The sequence below is a fragment of the Marmota monax genome, unplaced genomic scaffold (genome assembly GCF_021218885.2).
Source record: "Marmota monax isolate L192 unplaced genomic scaffold, Marmota_monax_Labrador192_F-V1.1 WCK01_AAM20220418_F8-fsc00055, whole genome shotgun sequence".
In the NCBI taxonomy this organism is placed as follows: Eukaryota; Metazoa; Chordata; class Mammalia; order Rodentia; family Sciuridae; genus Marmota; species Marmota monax.
Window position 1 is genome coordinate 397,003 of NW_026695205.1, and position 21,187 is coordinate 418,189.

General features: G+C 49.9%; 1 protein-coding gene and 1 pseudogene across 1 annotated transcript in view; both read right to left on the bottom strand.

The window, feature by feature from the left end:
* Window positions 1–21,187, bottom strand: part of Qsox1 (quiescin sulfhydryl oxidase 1) — a 37,765-nt gene that overhangs the window by 6,966 nt on the left and 9,612 nt on the right. Inside the window, exons 3-9 of the mRNA XM_046430054.2 lie at window positions 12,363–12,408; window positions 11,766–11,868; window positions 8,803–8,893; window positions 6,975–7,120; window positions 5,299–5,433; window positions 3,009–3,138; window positions 254–376 (exon numbers count right to left, since the gene is read on the bottom strand). Coding sequence (XP_046286010.1) covers window positions 254–376; window positions 3,009–3,138; window positions 5,299–5,433; window positions 6,975–7,120; window positions 8,803–8,893; window positions 11,766–11,868; window positions 12,363–12,408 — 774 coding nt within the window. The remainder of the gene's footprint in view (window positions 1–253; window positions 377–3,008; window positions 3,139–5,298; window positions 5,434–6,974; window positions 7,121–8,802; window positions 8,894–11,765; window positions 11,869–12,362; window positions 12,409–21,187) is intronic.
* LOC124083452 (large ribosomal subunit protein uL4-like) lies at window positions 12,431–17,910 on the bottom strand (annotated as a pseudogene).

Consider the following 21,187-nt stretch of genomic DNA (forward strand, 5'->3'; position numbering starts at 1 on the left):
AGATAACTCACTTAACCTCTCTTAATCTCTGTTTCTTCATTTGCTAAATGGGAACAAAATCTACCTTCCACTAATTTATGAGGATTAATTGAGATATATGTGTAGGGCTCAGTAAACAGCAGTCTATCAAGTATTAATGTAAAGATTACCAGAATGCCAACGGTGGAAGAGGTGGGAGATTACAGTGCTCACCACCTGAATTCCCAAAAGTATCAAGCCTGGGGAGAAGGTTTTCACTATCCCCTAGACTCACCTCTTTTCTGCTGTCCAAGGTAGCTTTAAAGAAACTGTAGGGAATTTTCTTTTTCTGTTGCCTCTTAAGCCAGTCATTGACTGAGTGCAGGAAGTTCTGGACCAAGGGCTGGCCAGGGAAATACTGTGAGGAGGACAGGTGAAAATCGAAAGGTGAAAAGCAATTCTACCAGAGTCTCACAATCCTGCAGAGGGCAGGGCCTATTAGATATGGGCTAAGGTGGGGTTTTCTTCTCATTCCAAAACCACCAAGAAAATATTCTACCTAAAGTACAAACATGGATTCCTTACTGCCTTTGCTCTGGGGCACCTGGTTAAGGTCTGAGAAAGGGGGAGGAGAAAGGAGAGCCTAAGTGGAGATGAGCCCTGCAGGTCTCTCCCAGGAAGGCTCAGGCCTTCGTGCTGACCCTCATGCCACATGCCTCCACTGGGAGGAAGGCCTAGCATTGTGCCACATCTCAAGGCTGCTGGGAACCCGGGCCACATGTCCTCTTTTCAGCTGGTCTTCTGATGGGGCAGCTGACTGACCCACCGGGTAAGGTTGGCAAAAGATTGTTCATTTGTATTCCACTGGTTGCCAGTGGGGATAGGCCAGCACAGGGGCCTAGAGCCAAGATCCAAATCTTGATGGTAACTCCCAATAGTCTCTGAGGAACATGAAAAGCTACTTTGACAATAAGTCAACTCAAATCTTGTTAGTATCAGCACTTTAAAGCCACAAGGACTCCAGGGAGGAGTGAGAGTGAGTGTGTGTGTGTGTGTGTGAGTGTGTGTGTGTTTGCATGTATGTACAAATGGGACACAGGAAGGAGGGACATAGCAGTACAGCAGGTCAGATAAAATCACAAAAGTCAAGGGTTATATGTTTTTTCTCATGTGGAAGCTAGAGAGAGGAAAACGAAAAAAAAGGTGAGGGGATCTCATGAAAATCAAAGGGAGATCAGTGAGTAAGGAAAGGAACTGGGGAGGGGGAGGGGAGGGGAGGGGGATACTGGGAAATGACACTGCTCAATTATATCGTCGTATTGTGTACATGTTCAAATAGGTACCAACAAACCCCACCATATGTACAACGATAATGCACCAATTAAAAATAGGGAAGAAAAAAACACAGAGACATACGGAGAGGACAATGACCCTGAGAAACCTGCAGAGGAAAAAAAAAAGCTAAGAAAACCATTTGAGAGAAGGTTCCTAGAGACGGGAATGATAACCAAACAGAAAAATCCACTACAAATTTCCTTCTCTGAGGAAGCCCTTAAGTGTTATGAGAAGTGGCTGGAAAAAATCAAGCCTCGCGTGCTCCCTGCACACAGGGTCCCGGGCTCATGCAGAGTCCCAGCTAAAGTCAGAATTCCTCACTGACCTTCCCATCATCTTGGCTTGGCACCTTCCGCCTTCTGAAGCCATAGTGTCAGAAGAAAGGATGAAGTAAAAGGCTCTGGACTACAGGGAGCAGGGCAACCCTGGTGACCACACGCCACCCAGTGGCCAGTCCTGCCAGCCACTCCCATGAGAGCACAGGCTTCTGGGAAGGGAGGGCTCCTTCCTCACAAACTCACTTCCAGCACCTGCTGCAGGCTGGGCTGCTGAAGCCTCTGCCCATATCAGGTACTTTCTGGGGCTCATCCTCCCCCTCATACAGCTGCAAACCGCCCCAACAAGGGCCAAACGGAAAACCAGCTTTGTGTTCAGTGAGAGGGTGCCATCCTCCTCCTTTCTTGAGGCTCACTGGGGAAGCATGTACAGGTTCCTCTCAGGGTTGGCAGGAAGCTGGCACACAGAATGGCCCTAGACCATTCTCCCTCTAATGCCAGGCAGTCTGCCTTAGGCCTCAAAGAGGTGAGGAACAGGCAGCTCTCAGGCCTCTGAGGAAAGGTCTCCATTATTGGAATGGACTAATTCTGCATGAACCTCTATGAGGGCCAAAGACTATATCTTGCCTTGGGCTACAATCTCCTTCATAGGGTCCTCTCAGTGCCATTCTGGACGAGGTGAGAAAAAGGGGCAGGCACAGGAAGTTCCCAAAGGGAGGCACACAGTGGCTGCAGACCTGTGTCAAGCAGGGCAGCTTATACCAGCAGTCCAGGGCTTAGGGTGGCCAAACCAACAGTCAACCCAAAGGGGCCCACACCAAAGCTGACTCAGCAATGGCCACTTGGGTCTAAGCTGGTCAGCACAGGCAGTGGATCTGAATCCAGAGGGATGTGGCCAGGGAGAGATGGCCCAATGCCCCTATGAGAAGAAGCCGGGCTCTGAGGCCCCTGGGGCATCATCCCTGGGGCATGAAGTCCATCCTAATCAGCATGCCTCCTCCCAGGAAAGAGGCAGGCAGTGCTAAGGCCAGGGTCCTGGACCCTTGGCCAGACAAGAAGGAAGACAAGAAAAGTAATTCTCTTTTTCACTATGGTATCCCAGGGGTCCTACTTTCCCAGTGACCCCAACACGGAGTGAGATGCCACACTTTGGGGCTCAAGTGAGGCACAAGATTTAGATAGGTGGGCAGAAGAATGACAGTCACTGAACAGCTGGTCCCTGTGCTCCACCTGGCCCATGCATGGGATGGACTAGCCCTGGCAGTGGGGTACTGGTGTGGGATATGGCTGAGACTAGAGGGTAGCAGCCCAGGTAGGCTAGGGCAGCTGTTGGGTCCAGATCCTGAACCCCTACAAGGAGGGGCTGGCATGACTAGGTTTGCAGGCATGCACACTAATCACATCAGGAACTACAGACAAGGGAAGCCATGCCCCACTCACCTTGGCCAACACTGCCACAAACTTTTTCAGGGCCACTAGGCGCTGCCCCTCCAGGACTGAGAATTTGCCCACCTCTGTCCGCAAGATGTAGTGCAGCGCAGATTCCAAATCAGCCATGTAGACCTTGGAGCTGAGGACCCAGAGGAAGGCAGAGTGAAAAGGGAATTAATCACAGGGCCTGGGATAGGGAGGAGCATTCAGGAATACAGGGAGAGAAGAGGAAGGGCATAGCTAATGGTCACAGAGTCCTATAAATTAGCACTTGGCTCTGCTAGCAATTTTCTGAGCAAGCTTGGGTGAATAACTTCACTTCTCTGAGCCTCAATTCTTCATCTGTATTATAGGAACAATAATACATTTTTCATGGGTAGGTTGCTAAGAAGATTAAATATAAGTAAAGATGTAAAATTCTCTCAGCAGCTCCTGCCAGGGAGCAGGGACTTCTCCTATCCAGGTCCAGAATCAGTCCTCTTTTTTTTTTTTTTTAAAGAGAACTCAGTAAAACCTGTTTTGTTTTGTTTTTTTAGAGAGAGAGAATTTTTTTTTAATATTTATTTTTTAGTTATCGGCGGACACAACATCTTTGCTTGTAAGTGGTGCTGAGGATCCAACCCGGGCTGCACGCATGCCAGGCGAGCGCACTACCGCTTGAGCCACATCCCCAGCCCCAGTCCTCTTTTCTGACTCATTCATCAGACCATCAGTGAAAGGCTGAGCTTCGTTCGTTTTGTGTTCTGAGCAAAGACCTCTGAGGACAACAGTGCACACACAGAGCTCTGGAAAAGCTGGGCCCTCTTTGAGAGACCAAGGGTTTAGCTGTCACCAAGACTGGGGACTGGTGTGGTGGAGGAGTTGTGATGTATTTGGAGCTGCCACATCTCAGGTCTCAAAGGGACCCCACTTCTAACCTCCTCCAGCCCTGGGGGGAGGGACTGAAGGATCCAGATGGTAGCGTCACCCCATGCCATCATGCTCCCTTGGGGTCAGCTCAGGACTCTGATGGGAAGGGCCCTCGAGCACTGGCTGCTTCTCTACCCTGTCTCCTGGCACCTGGTTCTGGCCTCAGCTCTAGGGCGAGCTAGTTCTGAGAGCCTGAGCAACTCAGCTTTCCTCCCTGGGCCTCAGTGGCCTCACCTGGAACATAAATCAATCACTCCATTCATCTGCCTCCTATAGGTGCACAGCATCAACAAGACAAGCAACCAGGCCAGTATGGTGAGTGCCTCTCAGGGAAAAGTCCCCTCTGCCCACTCTGGTGTCCCTGGCCCTCAGTTTTCCTCTCCATAATTGTTTCTGCCTCAAGAAGGGACTCTCACTGCATGAGATAACGTAAGGAAGGTCCCCAGCACAGAGCTGGGCACATCAGCTATTATACTAATGTGTAATAATTATCATAAAATCATAACTTCTCTAGCTCACTCATCAGACCATCAGTGAAAGGTTGAGCTTTGTTTTATGTTCTGAGCAAATAATCATAACTTGAATGCTCATAATGACCACTACCACTTCTTGGTTTTTCTTTCCTTCTCCTTTATTACTAAAAACCTCTCCATTGGTCCTCACCACCCTAAATCCCATATGCTAGATGCAATTCCTTCTTGAAGCCCTTCTAGGACCTTCCCACAAGTTTCTTGTTCAGCCCTCTCATGGAGGTCACTTTCCTGACCCAGCTCTGAGCTACACAGATATTTCCCCTTGGTACAGACCTGGGTGCCAGAGCAGAGGTCCACAGCACCATCTCCCTGCCCAGCAAACAGGATGTCTACTACAGGAGCAAAGCCAAGGAGCTTAAGAGATAATAGCAGCTTTCTCATGCTTATAACCATGCACAAAGATATGAACTACCTGGAAAAATTACTTTTCCTTGACACCAGAGGCATTCCAGTGAGGTGGGCATCTTCCTAGCAGGGATGGGGAGTTGGTTTGCAGGCCGCTGAGTATCCTTCCAAGCTGATCTACTTATTCTTGAATAGAGTTTAGCTTCAGCCAGGTGGGCGCTGGACAGTATTCCCTCCACTGTGAGGGACATGTATGCTATTCAGCAGTCTCTACATACGTACGGCATGGGGCCCAGTCAGCAGACACTGAGGCCACTAGCTAAGTCACACAGCAAGGCTCTCCTATGCATGGCCAGCAGCTGGGCACCCCCAAAGGCCAAGACCAGCCCTTAGGGATGGGGGAGCATAGGCTCAGAACAGCAGATGCTACACCTATGATAGCAACTGGACGGGCAAGACAGTGTCTGTCACAGAGGGGGAAGGGGTAAGCGGAGAACAGGACATGGCCTTACCGATCGGCCAATTTCCACACCGTGGGTGCTACCTTGTCAGCAATGGTAGGTACAGCTGTGGTCTGGGGAGCCGCCCTGGTGAGCCCAGAGAGCCTCTGCAAGTAGGCAGTGTAGAAGGACCTGGATTCCACCAGCCTGTGGGGAAGAGGGCACAGGGAGGCTGATCAATGTCAGAATGAAGCAGGGTGACAGAAAGGCTTATGAAGAAGTTTACAAACTTGGTTCCGTCTTGTTTTGGAGGTCAAAGGTGGGACTCCCAGGCCTCACATCAACCTTCCCATTCACTGCACACTAGGGAAAGCCTCTGGGATACCAGACTGTTGCAGGAAACCATCTGGAAAAGCAGCTATATCCAGGAGGGCCAGGTCAGGAGGGAGTGGGACAGGCACCTGGCAGGGAAGTGGGCCCCTCTGGGCACAGTGTTAGTCCTGCCCATGGACAGGGATGGCTGGGCTTGACTCCCTTCCCCACAGACCCAAGGCTCCAGAAGGCACCAACCTCAAGGCAGCCCCCCTCATAGCCTGCTCTGAGGTGTCAAGAGGTGGCATTTCTTCCGGAGGAAGTTAAGGGAGTTTGATAAGTGATTAAGAAATCTTAATAACAATAGCCAGGATCCTCCAAATCTCTTGGTTTCTCTCTTCTGATACAGAGGAGTCCTCAAGGGCAAGAAACCTCACCTGAGCACAAACTTCCCTCACCAGGCTCAGGCCACGGGGCAGAAGAAAGACCATGCCCAGCAGCAGTGCACTGCAGTGCCCATGGGAGCTGGCATCAGGAAACTCTGCTTTCCACTCCACTGTCCTGGCCCAGCATTTATCGATGAGCAGATGGCTTGGGAGCAGCATCGTCACAAACAATTTTCCCCTCCACCAACTCCAAGTGAGGAAACAATGCTTCTTGTCCCCACCAGGACTGGCACTTTCTGGGCCTGCCCAGAATCTAGCCCTACCATCCCCCTGTGGCCATCATGCTTCCTGAGTCTCTGACAGGCCTGCTCCAGAGCTGCCTGGTGATCTGGGCCAGAGCAAGGGCAAGTGTCCACCATGCCCAGTGTCAGTGTAGGATGGCACTAATGGCCCCGAGGGGCAACTCACTGGGCACCTCAGGCGAGCCTGGATCACCCTGCCCTCGAGCTGCTGCCTATGGGGCCAGGGTGACATCAATCATCTGCCCAGGGAGGGCACCAAGGCACCATCTGGCGCCATTTAACGGGCCATTCAGCAGCAAGAGCCTGACAGTGGGCTGAGGCTAGCCTGATTGTTTTCTCTCAGCATTTTGGAACAGGCTATTGTCTGGCTCCTAATGAACTTTTCTGCAATTAGAAAACCAAAGGGAGGGAGGGTCAAGCATATTTGAGTCCTTGCCAGGCCTGAAGCCTGCCAATGAGTTTGTCTACGGATAGGGAAGGATGGGAAACAGGCTGGGTGTGGGTGGTGTAGAAGCAGTCAGGACTGTGGCAGGACCTCTGAGCTGTGGAGGCCATAGGGCCCTGTCCCACACAGAGGGCAGACGTCTGCTTCTCCTGCAGGGTGTTCCTCCTGTCCTCCAAAGAATCTCCGGGGAGAAAGGATCTGTCTGCTAGGGCTGTGTCCTCTCTAGGCAAGCAGGCAGCAGGCAGCAGGCAGCAGGCAGAATGAGCACAGGAGGGAGAGAGAGCAGGGAGACAAAGTACTCACACAGGGACTCGGGAGACAGAGCCATTCCGAAACAGCAGGTAACAAGATGGGAAGTCAGTGACACCAAACTTGCTCACCACATTGCCCTCCGTGTTCAAGACCCTGCGCACCACCATGCCTTGGTGCTGGGATAGGTCCAGAGTTACCTGCAGAGACAGTAAGACATCTGAGGGGCCATGCCATTGGGTAAAGGGGGTCAGGGGCTGAGTCCCAGTTCAGTGCTGGGTAGGCACCAGTTGGTAGCTATACTCTGTTCAGACTCAAAGCCTTTCTAAGAGTAGACCATAGTGAAGAATGACAGTCTTGTGCCACCACAAGATTCCAGCCCACAGGTAACAAGTGCCAAACACCACCCAAGAGGTGGTGCACTTTGTAAGTATTTATTTAAAAACGATTTGTAGTTGAAGAACCACCAGAAGTGACTCATGTCTCTAGGTCCCACGGCTAACATGGGCCTGAACTCCAGAACCTGACTTTCAGCCATACCACTGTCTTGCCTCTCCAATTCACCCTCCTAAGCATGACCGCATGAACACAGAACTGCGGGCTCCATCCATGGGGCCCTGTCCTGGTTATGGGAACTCGGGATGAGGGGAAAAGAGCTGATTCCCATCAGCGTCTATCAATCACACCTGCCTAACAAGCCTGGCCCCAGGCATGGACAGGGAACCCTGAGAATTGGATACTCCTTCAGCAAAGCTGCCCTCTACCTCCCTCTTCCCTGTGTTTTCTCTGAGGAGCTGAAGTGCCCTGAGAGCTTCTGGCTTAGATCCAGAGCACCATCAACTTGTTTCTGCAGGAGAGCCATCTGGGACCACCATGGTGTTCCCCATCACCCCTTCAGGTCTTATCTCCCTGAACTGCCTCCCACTCTAATCTGGGAAAAGCTCCCAGGCAGTTTGCAGGGAAGTCCACAAGCCAACAGCAGAGCAGGTGCTCTCTGCATTAGACAATGGGATAGAGCTTTATAAAGCACCTACCATGTGCTGGCTACTAACCCATGTGCTGTTACCTAAACTGTCCAGCTATGCTAGGAAGAAACATAACCATCACTACTCTATAGACAAGGAGATGAGGCTGAAAAAGTTGAATAACTTGACCAAAGACATACCATATAAATGATGGAGTGGAAATTCAATCTGTACCGCCTGGTAAAGGACACCATTTCTTCATGAGGGGACTGGGCCATCTCTAATGTCTCCCCCTCCCCAATTTTCTATTCCAATTCTATGTGGCTGGGGCAATGTGGAAACAACACAGGCTTTGGGCTGGGGATGTGGCTCATGCGGTAGCACGCTCGCCTGGCATGCGTGCGGCCCGGGTTCGATCCTCAGCACCACATACAAAGATGTTGTGTCCGCCGAGAAATAAAAAATAAATATTAAAAAATATTCTCTCTCTCTCTCTCCCCCCCACTCTCTTTAAAAAAAAAAAAAAAAAAAAAAAAAACAACACAGGCTTTGAAACCAGACAGACCTGGGCCAAAGCCGTGTTCTACTTTACCAGCCATGTGATCCTGGACATATTTGGTGGTCTGCTAGTTGTGGTGATCAGCAGCTATATGTCATCAACCTATTCCTATACTCGAAAAGCAGCAGTTTTCAGTTATGTTTGGTTTCAGTGAAGGAGATTAAGAATGAACAGAGATTATAAACAGAAAGGCTTAGCTCCTACACTTCCCATCTCCCCCAGCAGGGGTCAGGCTGGTGCCAGACTAAGAAACGCAAAAGGCCAAGATCCCAGTGCTGGCAGGAAAAGCTGTTTCTGAACTGGGACTTCCTCCCAGCAGCTATCCCAGAGTTGCAGGAAAACAGAGGCATCACCTCACCTCTCTACCCAGGTAGGAGCCTTCCTTTTCAAAGACCAGGGCCAGATACTCTTCATTGTTTCTTGCAAAAAATCCTTCAATCTCTTCCAGCCTGCAAGAGACAACTCAGGAGGTCACTCTCTCCACAGCCAGTGGGAACAAGGCATAACTGACAATGCAGTGCTGCAAGTCCAGCCACACTACCCTGTGGCTCATGGAGACTCTTCTCCCTCTGCCAGTCCTGCAGCGAGAGAAAGCCAAACCCTTGGTCTCAAAGGATGCTGCCCCTGTTACCTTACTCTGGTTCTTCAGAGAACCACCTTGGGTTTTTTGGTTTTTTCTTCCTATTTTAGGAGTCAGGAGTGAGCAGGAGGCAGGCTGGGAAGGACTGGCAAGGATGCTTTGAGACCCAGATGTCACTGTGTTCTGGGTAAGGCCCAGGGTTACTGGACATGGTTTTACTGTTCCCCTAGGAGAATGGTGATTAGAACCCATCAGATACGAGCCCTGATCCTGTGGAAAGTCACACCAAGTGGGAAAACTGCAAGTTCCTCTCAGAAGTGGGCAAAAAGGGGAACCAAAGAACCAGAAAGTCCTAGGTGCAGGAGACCTCCAAGCTAACAAAATCCAAGATGAGTCTAAGATGAGAAAGCTGAGGCCCAGCTTTCTCAGGTGGAAATGATTAAAAAGGCAAATTTTATCCCCACAATCGGGGAAGTATACTATAATTTGTTTTAAAAACTCTGTCTCAATAGAAAATAATACAAAAATGATTTGATTCCTTATTCTTATTAAAAACATTCCAGGCTGGGGTTGTGGCTCAGTGGTAGAGCACTCACCTAGAATGTGTAAAGCACTGGGTTCAATCCTCAGCACCACATAAAAATAAATAAGTGAAATAAAGGTATTGTGTCCAACTACAACTAAAAAAAATTAAAAACAACAACATTGCATGCATGTTTAAGAGGCTGACAGGTGAGAAGTCACAGGGAAAAGGCAACCACATCTTTTTATCTTCAACTTGGCACTTCATTTCCCTTTATTGGATCCAAGGACATGGCAGCAATCAGCCCCAGAGAGAGGTGCAACATGGGGCTGTTGCCAGAGCCCAGCCTGATGACAGGACGATTGGGTATGCCAGAGAGGTGGGAGTCAGAGTGCACCCAACTCAGTGGATAAAGAGGTGTCACAGATACCACAGCCTCCGGGGGTAGCATCAGGTGGCTAGCCTCTCAGACTATGTCCCTAAGCCTGCCCACAGCTGGCAGAAGAGCAAATCCTCAGCTTCCTAGAAAAGGTGACTTCTTTCACCATGTACCTTTGCCTGAAAATGGTGGCTTAAGAGGGTCAGTTGGAGAGAAGATGGGAGATTTGGCCAATTTGTTATTTGGAGATCCCCAGGGCTAAAAAATGCACCATGGGAGAAGTACTTATGTGTGTAAGAGACAGACACACAATCATCAAGAAATGAAGAAGGAAGCATCAGAGTGGCGGAGGTATTTCCCAAAGGGATGGGGTCTGGTTGAGAAACCCCAACCCATATCAGGATCATATGCTGGGCAGCCCAGGGTCTCCACAAGGCCCTCTGGGAGGAGGGTGAACTGGGAGAGACGATAAAGCAGTCACTGTGAGTTGGATTAACCCCAACTGATACTAGAAACACAAACTTTCAGCAGGGCTGTGGCTTTGAAGGACACCAGCACACAAGCCTAGAAAGCATCAAGCAAACACTGGCCCTGAGCAGCCTTCCCAGCTCCAGGAGCTTGCTGTGTTGGAGGCTGGGCTCTCTCAGTTGTCTCTGCTGGTACCTGAACTTGTTCCCTCTTGGCAAGAGTCCCCATGGTAGGCATTATCCTATCCTCAGTTCTCATCCAGAAGTTGGGGGTCTAGTGCTTAGTCTGCCTGTCTCCTTTTACGGGAGAATTTGTGCAAGACAACAAACACTGCAGTATCCTAATTTTCCTAGGAAAGAGGCAACATGGAAGGTTGCCTGGCAGGTGGGTATAGAACACCAGCCACCACACCGGATGCTCTGTGGCACAGGGAGCCAAGGTTGCTCCCTACCCCAGTCACAGCCACCACTCAGAAAAACAGCCCTCTTCTATTCATAGGGACAAACCCCCTACTTTTCTGAGCCCCTTTCCCCTCTCTTCTAAATGGTATTTGATCTCCTGTCCACCCCCAATTCTGTCAGTGGCCTTCCCTGGGTTAGATCCTGTGAAATCCAGCTGCTCCTCCAACACTCCTGAGAACAGGCAGGGAACAACAGGTATAACCTGGAGATCCCCCACCTGTCCTCTCCTTCCCACCCAGAAGAATGGACCATTGGCCCCTCAGTCTGCTGCTGAAGAACAAAGGGCCTCAGAACCTGCAGCAAGAGGAAACTGCAACAGTCTCTCCCAGGTGTCTCTGGGCTCTGATGAACTGTGAGTCTGCCCCACAGGCAACGAATCAACATGGGTCCCTGCCCTGGGGCTCCCACCACTGCTGAGAGCCATTGCCAAGTAGGTTTGACACATGGCATGACCCAGGTCATTTGCAGTGACATTGCCTGTCAGGTGACCTTGCTCAAGGACCAGGGCGGATCCAGGTTGAGGGTGTATCCTGCTGGGATTAGGGAGTATCCCGCTCCTTGGGTTTAGGGCGGTTCCAGGTTTAAGGTATACCCTGCTGGGAATAGGGCGTATCCTGCTGCCTCAGGCAGGCCCACTCCTTGAGTTCCCGTTGAGTTCTCGCGGGATTCAGAGAGTAATTGGGATTCAGAGCCCGGTGGAGTGTGTGGATTTTGCCCAGAATGTGGATTTGCCCAGAACGTGTGTGTAAAGTGCCGGTGATAGTTCGAGAATAAAGAGTTGCTGTTTGAATCTACAAGGTGTGTGGTGGCTCGTGATTTTGTGCCCAGCCAGACTGCGGCACACCACCCTCTTGCTCCCAGGTGCTGGACCCGGCCCACATTGTGCTCAGCTTCCCCAAGCCCAAAATACCTGGCAGGTTCCAGTGGTGGACAAGCTGAGGGCCATGTGTCACGGTGGGACTCCAGGGCCTCAATGAGCCTCTCCCGCAGGGTCTGCACATCAGCTCCAGCCACTGTAAATGAAAACAGGCATGAGCGGGTAGTTAGGAAAGAACAGATCTGTGCCCTTCCAGCCTCACTCAGCAACAAGGGCCCAGTCCTGAGAGACACACATACAGTCCTATCTCAAAGTTGGGGAGCGGGGCTCCTCTTGTGACCTGAAGCAAAGCAAGGAGCCCCTTCCCTCAGAGGGAAGGAAAGAGTCCCCCGCAAACTGGCCTGAGGGCTCTTCCAGGGGCTGTCTGGTCTGCCCTGATACCAACCCCATTTTGACATGAAGGCTATTCTTGAGATGTGGTGCCCTTCGTCCCACCCCCAAACCTAGGATGGGTCACACCTGAAGGAGTTTCTATAGCCTGGTTTTCCTAGGGTCTTTTCCAGGCTGACAGAGGAAAATGTATAAGGCTTCCCTTGGGGACTCTTCACCCAGTAGAAGGCCAGGAAGAAGGGGGAATCAAGGAGAGCAAGACATTGATAACGCACACTGTGGCAGAGCCAGGACACCCACCTGGTAACGTTGTTCCAACTCCACTTTTGGAAAAGGCCTTAAAGAACTGAAAGAAAACACAAAGGCAACAGTCAGCAATTCATGCTGGCAAAGAGGACAAGAGTGGTGTCAGACAGACCCAGTTTAAACTCCAGCTGCTTATAAATTGGGATCATTTTGGACAAACTACTTTTTTGAGCCTCAGTTTCTTCATCTGTAAAATAAAAACCAGGAGGTTCTTCTCTGAAGGCTGGACACTGATTCCCTGCTCCATTACCCTCCACCTAATCCCTGCCCCCACAATGCTGAAGCACACACGGAAGCTGGAGGTGACAGCTCACAGACCTCACTAGAGACAAGCTCTTTACATAAAGCACTAGTGCTCACACATGACTATATACGCAAGTGGTGAAGAACCATTGCTGTTTTTCCTTAGACTCATGTGAAAAAAAAATACAAAGAAAACACTTTATATGCCCCTTAGAAAATGTCAGCTTTCCTCTCTGTCAGTCTGTCCTTGCTCCTTGTCTGGGGAAAGGGGTTTCAGGCTGGTGTCCCATCACAGAGCACTGACAGCCTGCCACAGCAGGTAAATGAAGGGAGGGGCTCCAGAACAGGACCTACCACAGGGTGGGGAACAAGTCTGTCACACACAGCCCACTTTGTATTGTTTTTTTGTGATCCGTTCTTTATTCAAAATAAATTATCCAAAATTATTTGATCTTATGGAATAAAAGAGGTTTGTTTTCAGCTGTTGGTTTCTTGGAAGGTGCAGCCTTTTCCCCCACAGGCTGCTTCTGCTTAACACCAACATCCTTCTTTCCTGCTTTTTTACCACAGGCTTCTTGCCTGCAACCCCCTTCGGATCTTTTTTTTTTTTAATCTGATTGGGCTGCTGCCTCTGCTTTACCCACCTGGAGTTTGTGATTCTTGGCCTGTGAAGAATGGGGTTCCGGCTCATAGTCTCTGCATATTGATTTAGTTTCAACATGATTCTCAGATTTTTCAATGGATTCTTCTTTGGGACTCTGCAATGAATCTTACATGGTGCCCTGAGAGCTTGTTGCATTTCTGGGTTTTCCGAGATTCTGCTGAGGTCTGCACTGATCATCTTGTGAACAGGGGGGTTATAGTTATTCCTGAGGGAAGCACTTTACGTCAAGGGCCACACAGATCGTCTAACTTCCAAAAAGCATTTTTAGTCCAAATGCAGAAATGCCCCAAATGCCCACCAGGAGCAAGTTTCAAAATGTTCAGTTTGCTTACATTAAGTTGAGTAATTCCAGGGATGTTTCTGAAGGCGTTGATGATACCATTGTCTCCATTGTAGATAACACAGGGCCCCCTGTGCTGGATTCTCTGGATACGAGGATGGTTTCTTCTTTTGCCTTTGCCAGCTCTCATTCGTTGTGAGGCATAGACCTTTTTGACATCATTCCAGGGTTTAAGTTTCTTAAGCGGCAAAACAGCCTCCTTGGTAGTCTTGTAACCTTCAACTTTATCTTCCACCATCAAAGGGCATTCAGAAACTTCCTAAATTCTATGACCTTCAGACATGACCAGCACTGGTAAGGCTGAGGCAGCCAAGGCAGAGCAGATGGCATAGCGCTTTTGGATTGTGTTCACTCTACGGTGTCAAAGATGCCATGTTTTGGTTGGTGCAAACATGCGGCCTCCTCTACACGTTTCCAAAGGCACCCGGCCAGAACAGTGGTTCCCACCACCTTGAACTCTGGAAATTCGAGCCACAGCTCTGCCAGTAGCCCAAGACTCAGCGCTGGTCTGATGGCCTACTAATTCACTGACAGCACAGGGCTGTCTGGTGTTTTTACACAAGTTGGTGTGAACAAAGTTCACAATATCTGATCTAATTAGAGCCTTGAACACAGCAGGCAAAGTGACATTTTTGCCAGATGACTCCCCCTTTTCAGAGTACAGATGTCAGGGGTCGAGCACACACCGTGACTGGGAAGGGAGAGGGTCACAATTCTCTCAACTCAGCTGCTCCCTCAGGAAAAAGGCCACTTTGATTCATCACTTTGTCTTCCTTTCCCATGTACATGACACCCCAGGCCTAATCTGTCCCTCCTTGGCGCACGAGGACAGAGAACACTGGACAACTCTTTAGAATCTGGGCTTCTGCCCAAGTGGCAATATAGTGGCCAAGGCCCTTGCCTGTGCCCTCCTAACTCAAGAAAGAACAGAGCTGTCCTCCTTAAGGACAATCACTTAACTGCCTGAGGAAGAGCCTGAAGGCAAAGAAGAAGCTTCTGCCTCCAGGCCCTTAACTTCAGGGCTGCTTTTAGCTACTTTGGGCCGCTGCCTCTAAAAGCACAGCCACCTGGCCTTACCACAAGCTGATGGCTGAATGGCCCTGGGATCTTTAAGACCTGCCTCTGCTATACTCTGTGAGACCTTTGGCAACCCATCAACCTCTCTGAACCTTAGTATATCATATTTAAAATGAGGATGACATCACTTACCTTGAATTGTGAAGATTCAATGACAACACATCTAAAGTGCTTGGTACATACAGAAATCACTAAATGTTAACTACAGCATGACATAATTATTCCTTTCTCTTCTTCCTTTTAAACACTAGGAAATGCTGATAAGCTAGGACTGTGTGTTCTGACCATGTGTAGGCAGGAAACTAAAATCTGGAGACCAACTCTACCCCCCTTACCCACACAAAGAACAGACTGCAAAGAAATACCATCTCCTCAGCTGCAGCCTTCTCCTCCTCCTTCTGACCTCACCTGGCCCCTAACTTGCTCTCTGTTTATTCTCTTTTTAAAACATGAATATCAACTTTTATTCATAAGTGAAAACAATCCATTTACACATGCCACACATATTTTAACAGTGTTTTAAACAAATCTTGACGTAGTAAAATTATGTTATCGTAATACCTATAAAAACGATCACACATTCCAGAATTGTGACATGAGACCAAGTTGATAATATATGTTTAGGCATTTGTGGGCAGACATTGCTTCCCAAAAATAAAATAGAAGTTTTGCATCTGCAGTCACTTGGTGTCGTCCTTATGTATTTACAGACAGGACAGACTGCACCTTGCTTCCCAGGCAGAAGAACACTTCTGACATACTGAAGCCTTGAACTGTAGGCCCTTCACATACCTACAGCTGTCACTTTCAGATCTGAGAGGTAACCAGTACCTTTCCTTCATCAGCCATCAGGTTACCCAAGTCTGAGCAGGTACCTGCCTTAAAAGAGACCGATCTTCCCTTCATCAAGCACCCCCTCAGCCCCTGCTAAATCTCAGACCCAACCATACAAGCTGGGAGGTGGCATTAAGAGTTACCTAGGGGAACACAGGGACTCCAAGGGACCCTCATGAGGTACGGGGCTAAGGGAAGGCTCTGCTTCCACTCCTAGCCACTGTACTGTCACTCTGCCTTCCCTCCTTCTGTCCTCAGAAGCTTCCCTTCTACTTTCTAAAACAATGTCACCACCAGAGCTCTGGTTCCCACGCAGCATACTCTTTGGGGACTTTTCCCTATCAATTATCTTTTTCATCCTTCCCCTTCCCTAAGACAGGTCCTCACCTGTCCTAGACCCCTTTAGTGCAAACTTTAAAAGAAGAAAGGACAGAAAGAGGAGGAAGGTGGAGTGAAGAGAAGACTCCTCGCTTCTCCTGCATTTCCCGTTTCCCCTCCCCTCACTGCCAAATATCTCAAAACCCTCTTCCCACTTCTCTGACCTCTCTCTAGGTTCCCCAACCAGCTGGCTCTGGTGCCTGCTCCACCACTGGTTGACAGTGTTCTGGGAAAGCTTGCTGGTGACATTCTCTTTGGCTGCTCCAGTGATTCCTGGTCTCCCCACAGTATCTGATGATATTCCTGTTTGCTTCTCATCTCCATGGCTGGTGTGGGTCCCTTTTGGTGCCACGTTTCCTTGGTATTCTCTCCGCCTGCATACCACCACCTCCCCTCTTTGCTTACATGGACCAGCCCTCCTTGGCTACCCTCTTCCAGCTGCACCTATGACGGCTCTCCTGTGCTGTTGTCCTTGCCATCTCCTGCCCCCAGCTCTCTGGCAGCCGCCACACATCAGCTTGTGGCACTGTTGTGTTTAACGAGCCCTTGAAGGCACTGTCACAAAAAGGAGGCTCAGTCTACGCCTTGTGTGTGTGTGTGTGTGTGTGTGTGTGTGTGGTGCTGGGCCCAGTCTACGCCTTTCAATGAGTGACTGAATACATGATTCAAGAACATGCCCATCATTTCTCCCTCACCAAAATCATCTACTTTCTCCAACTGATTTGCAACCTGAACCACCTGTCTTAGGCCCTCACCTGTCCTAGACTTATGGTTCCTCTTTGTGGCCTCTGTACAGATGTCAGGGAACCCACACACACACCAAGACTGAATCACCCTCCTTCAACCTACTTCTCCAACCTGTTTCTTATCTCACCCAGTAATTGGTCCTCCTCCCTGTCATCCAGACCAGCTTCTCCCTCTCCCACTGAGATTCTGAGAGTCTGACTTCAGGATACTCTTCAACAGCTCTCTCTCTTCACCTGTTGCCTTGTCTAGGCAGAGCCAACAGGTGAGAACCTATTTCCTATTGTTCTCCTTTCACAAGTCAGAAAATTTAATATGCTCCATCTTTTTATTTCTCATTGCCAGCAAGGTTAGCTTTCTAAGGCACAATTCTGGTCTGAACATGTCACTCCTCCTCAAATCTCTTCCATTAACTCCCCAGTGCACATGAATAAGGTCCAAATTTACAGCATTCCACAACTTGTTTCCAGAATCTGAAACCAAACTGACTTCCTACTGCTACCCATTCCCTACACTCCAGCTACAAAGGACGAGAATTTTCCACCCAACCAGGAGGCGACAGAATGCATTCATCTCTGCAAGCCCTGCCGAGCCTGCACAGCATCTAGCACACGGAGGTACTCAACAGACTGTTCAGCTGAACACAAACTCTGCACTTTGATCACCTTGGATGCTCAGGTGAAAATCTTGTCAGGACACATTTTTTTCTACTTATTAAGTAGCTGTTGGAAGCGTGTGCCTGCCCCAGGAAACCACCACAACCCCTTGGAAACAGGCAACTGAGCCTTCGGGAGTGAGTCTTCTTTTCCCCAGGGCATCTGTGCCTGCCCCTTTTATCTCTTTACACAAGACAGGAGCTCTGCCCTCCTGCCGGTGGGGCACCTGTGAGGTCCTTGCCTCTCCCCAGAAGCAGGGAAGCAGGTGGTACCAGGCAGGCCAACCGGAACCTACAGAAGGACTGCCTCCCTGGGGACCACACAGCTGCACATGGGCATGCTTCCCAGCTGTGACCAACCATGGCACTGAACGCAAACTTCCATTAACAGGTTTTCAGAAGAATGACCCGATCTCCAAGTATTTTATGGTGAGCCCACGAGGACAGACAACCTTAGCCACTTCCTGTGCTGTGGACAGGAAGGTAGCTGGGAGACGGCAGGTAACACAGAGGAGACATCTTTCTGAGCCCTGCCCTCACCCCTGACATCCACCCTCATAGCAGGAGCCACATAAGATAACAGCTGACTTGACACTCTATAGGGCATCTACGCTACCAGCCTGGCTTTCAAGGACCTGCCATTACTGGGTTCCTTCCTCCCCTGCCCTGCCTTACCCCAAACATAAGCCTCTGCCCAACAAGTCCCTTCAATATGCCACACGGTTCTGCCCACAAAGAGTCTGACTTTGGGATACTCTCACCCCCCACTCCCTCTTATGTGGTGCTCTGCTATGCTCCTCCCCTGTCCTAGACAATGCCACCCATCCTTCAACACATGCAGAAGTTCCCTCCTACAAAATGTCCTCTCTGATGAGGAAGGAGGAGCTCAGGAAGTGCCTGGGCCCATTCCTCCTGTCCTCGCCTTGTTTGGACCACTCAGCCAGTTAGTGTGTGTCCTCGTGTCAGACGCATACACCTGGCCTCTCCCACAGTGCTGAGCACCCAGCAAACATCCCCTCACTAGCTGCTACTGGCCACCCGCCAGCCCCCCACCCCGGGGACAACGAGAAGTAAGACAAATTTCATTTACTGAACCCTAAATAAAACCCATTCTTAGCACTTTCACAGGCAAGGCCTGGCTTCATGTGTGACCACAGTCCCACCAGGCAGGCATTGTCAGTCCTTTTTATAGATAGCGAAACAGGCCAAGTGTCACCCAGAAAGCAGAGGAGACTGGATCTGAACCCACATCATGATCTCCTTGGTATCTTGCAAAGGGAAGACATGTCCTCTCCTCCACTTCAGCCAAGCCTTGGCCACAAAGGGTCCCATTCCACTGCCTACAGAGGGGCACTGCAGTGGCCCAGAGAAAGGCCCTTCCTCAGTAGCCTAGCCAGAACCTACTGCAAACCAGCCCCTCCCTCCCTGTTTCTTTGTTTTCTTCCAGGATTCCAGCTCCGGTCTGATGGGGATCTGACACAGCCAGAGCCTGCCCTTCAGGGCCAGCTGTTTGCTAAACAGGCTGGGCTGGTAGAAGCTCACTCTGTTTATGGTGACAAGGGGCAGGAGGCATAGAAAAGGACAGTGAGGTATGTCACTGACTGTGGCCAGAAAATTATGGTGAACTGTCTTACTGATATCAGCAACACTCTCTCCCCCTGCTCAGCATGGGTCCTCAGGGCTCCCATAACATTTATATGAAGAGTGAGCACAGTCAGGCTCCAGTTCCCAGGGGCAGCACATGGCAGGTACAACAGGACAGGCCTCTGGGATCTGCTCTCCTTTCTAGGAGCCCAGCCACAGTGCCCACAGGTGCACAAGGCTCTAGAAGGGCCAGAATTTCTGGAGATATGAAATCTGAGTAGTGTTTTAAAAAGCACTAGTTGTAAAAATCAATTTAGTGAAACGTAGTATTTTTTTTTAATGAAAATATCAGTGTATTGCACTTAATAAGAATATGCATTGTGAAATTTGTTCTATCAACAGATACAAACCAATTTTGGGATCACAATGTAAAATAGAGACTTCTTACAGTTAGAAAACGTTTGAAAACCACAGCACAGAGCCTTAGAGCAAGGACCCCCTAGCAGCTTGAAACTGCTTGGCCATGACCTAGAGTCCTGAAGCCAGGGCACTGAGTGCTTCCCCTGGCTGAAGCTGAGGACCAGGTTCCTCAGGAGAGAAGGGAAGGCTTCGCCAAGGAAGGCCACGCTAGTCTCTGGAGAGCTTAAGAAATGGACAGCTGACTACCAGACTGGCCCAGCCAGGTGCTGCCTGTCTGGAGACAGGGAAAGGCCAAGAAGACCAGCTAAGGCCCTCCTAGCCCCTCCCACAGCCGGCTGGGTGGGTAGAGAGTGATTAATCACTTGAGGCATCCAGGCTGCGTGTGCTGCGTGACCTGGGGAGGTTGCTGAGGAGCCTCTGCACCTGTGACTGCCTCCTTCATATATACTGGGCCCAGCCTCTCCCAGGTAAAACAGAAAGCCCCAGGTGTTGAGCCCTGAGGAACCCCAACAGGCTGTTCTGACTGGCCACTACACCAATGCTAGGGTACTGGTCAGTGGCTGCACCCTTGTCAGCCTGTGAATGACAGCTCCTGTTGCCACATTGGTATTCCTACACTTCCCACTCAGTGCTACCCTGGCACAGCACAAGGCACCCCATTTTTACTTACATACCATGGGGCAGAGGACAGAGCAATGTCCTTGCCAGGGAAGTCTACTTCAAATGGATGATGGCTAAGCAGTCTTTTTCCTACCAGTTCTAAATAATGTGGCAGAAGCTACTCACTTGCTGCATTGTCCCGCAGACCAGACTGGCCTCAGAGCCTGGGCCTGGGCCCTGACCCTAAGAGGCAATAGTTTAGAAAGGGCCCTCTGTTGAGCTGTAAAACCCCTGAATCCAGCAGGACTTCACTAGCCTTGAGAAACAGAAAGGTGGTATGGAGTCAGAGCTGGACATTCCTGGAGATAAAGGCTGCTGGGTAATTAGGCTGTGTTCCAGCTCATAAGTCTGCTTAGAACTCCAGGTCCCTGAGCTCAGGGTTATTTTGTTCCAGGGACAAAACTTGGCATTTTAGTTTTCAAAGGCATTTCCTGATTACTCTTAATGGCTATAGAGGACACTGCATTTTTAGCTGCCATTCTGATGAAGGGGAGCATATCATTTTATAGCAGGAAGAAGGAATTGGACTTGGTCTCTTACACTTAGAAGAAAACTAACTGGATGAGAGCCAGGCCTGAGTCCAGGGAGGGCCCTCACTATAACTGCAGCATCCTTGCTGCTCAGGGTTGTGCTGGGCCTCCAATTTAGAGCCTGGGAAGTTGTTCAGACATTGATCAAGCTGCTGATGCCCTGTGGTGGGCAAGCTGGCAGGCAAGCATCATCAGAGAGCTCGTGGCTCCTTCTGCAAGAGTTGGGTAAAAGAGTCCTCATGCCTCGGGTGTGACAACTCTGTGTCATGGATCCCTGCTTTCTGAGGCACTGGCATCTCCATTGTGGGCTGAAGCTGCTCTATGAGCACTTGTAGGTCAAACCCCCTTGCTTGATAAGGACGAGGCTTGTCAGTGTCTCTGGGATTCCTTTGAGGAACTAACATTAAGTGCCGGGTTGCTCAGGACTAAAACACTCAGGGGTCACTCCAGGGGACTGGGCTAACTGGGCTGTGCAAAATACCACACAAAAGACACAAATACTTTTTCTTTGGGGGTGCTGTGATGGCTCCTCTGACCTTAAGGGTCCACAGAAAGAGAGAGAGAGACAGAGAGAGAGCACGCACGTGCTGACCCATTTTATTGAGGAGAAGCTATTTAAATGAGGCAAGGGGTCAGGTTTCAAGGGGCTGAGTCTAGCTTCCTGATGTCTGCTGTCAGCAGGTTGACTGA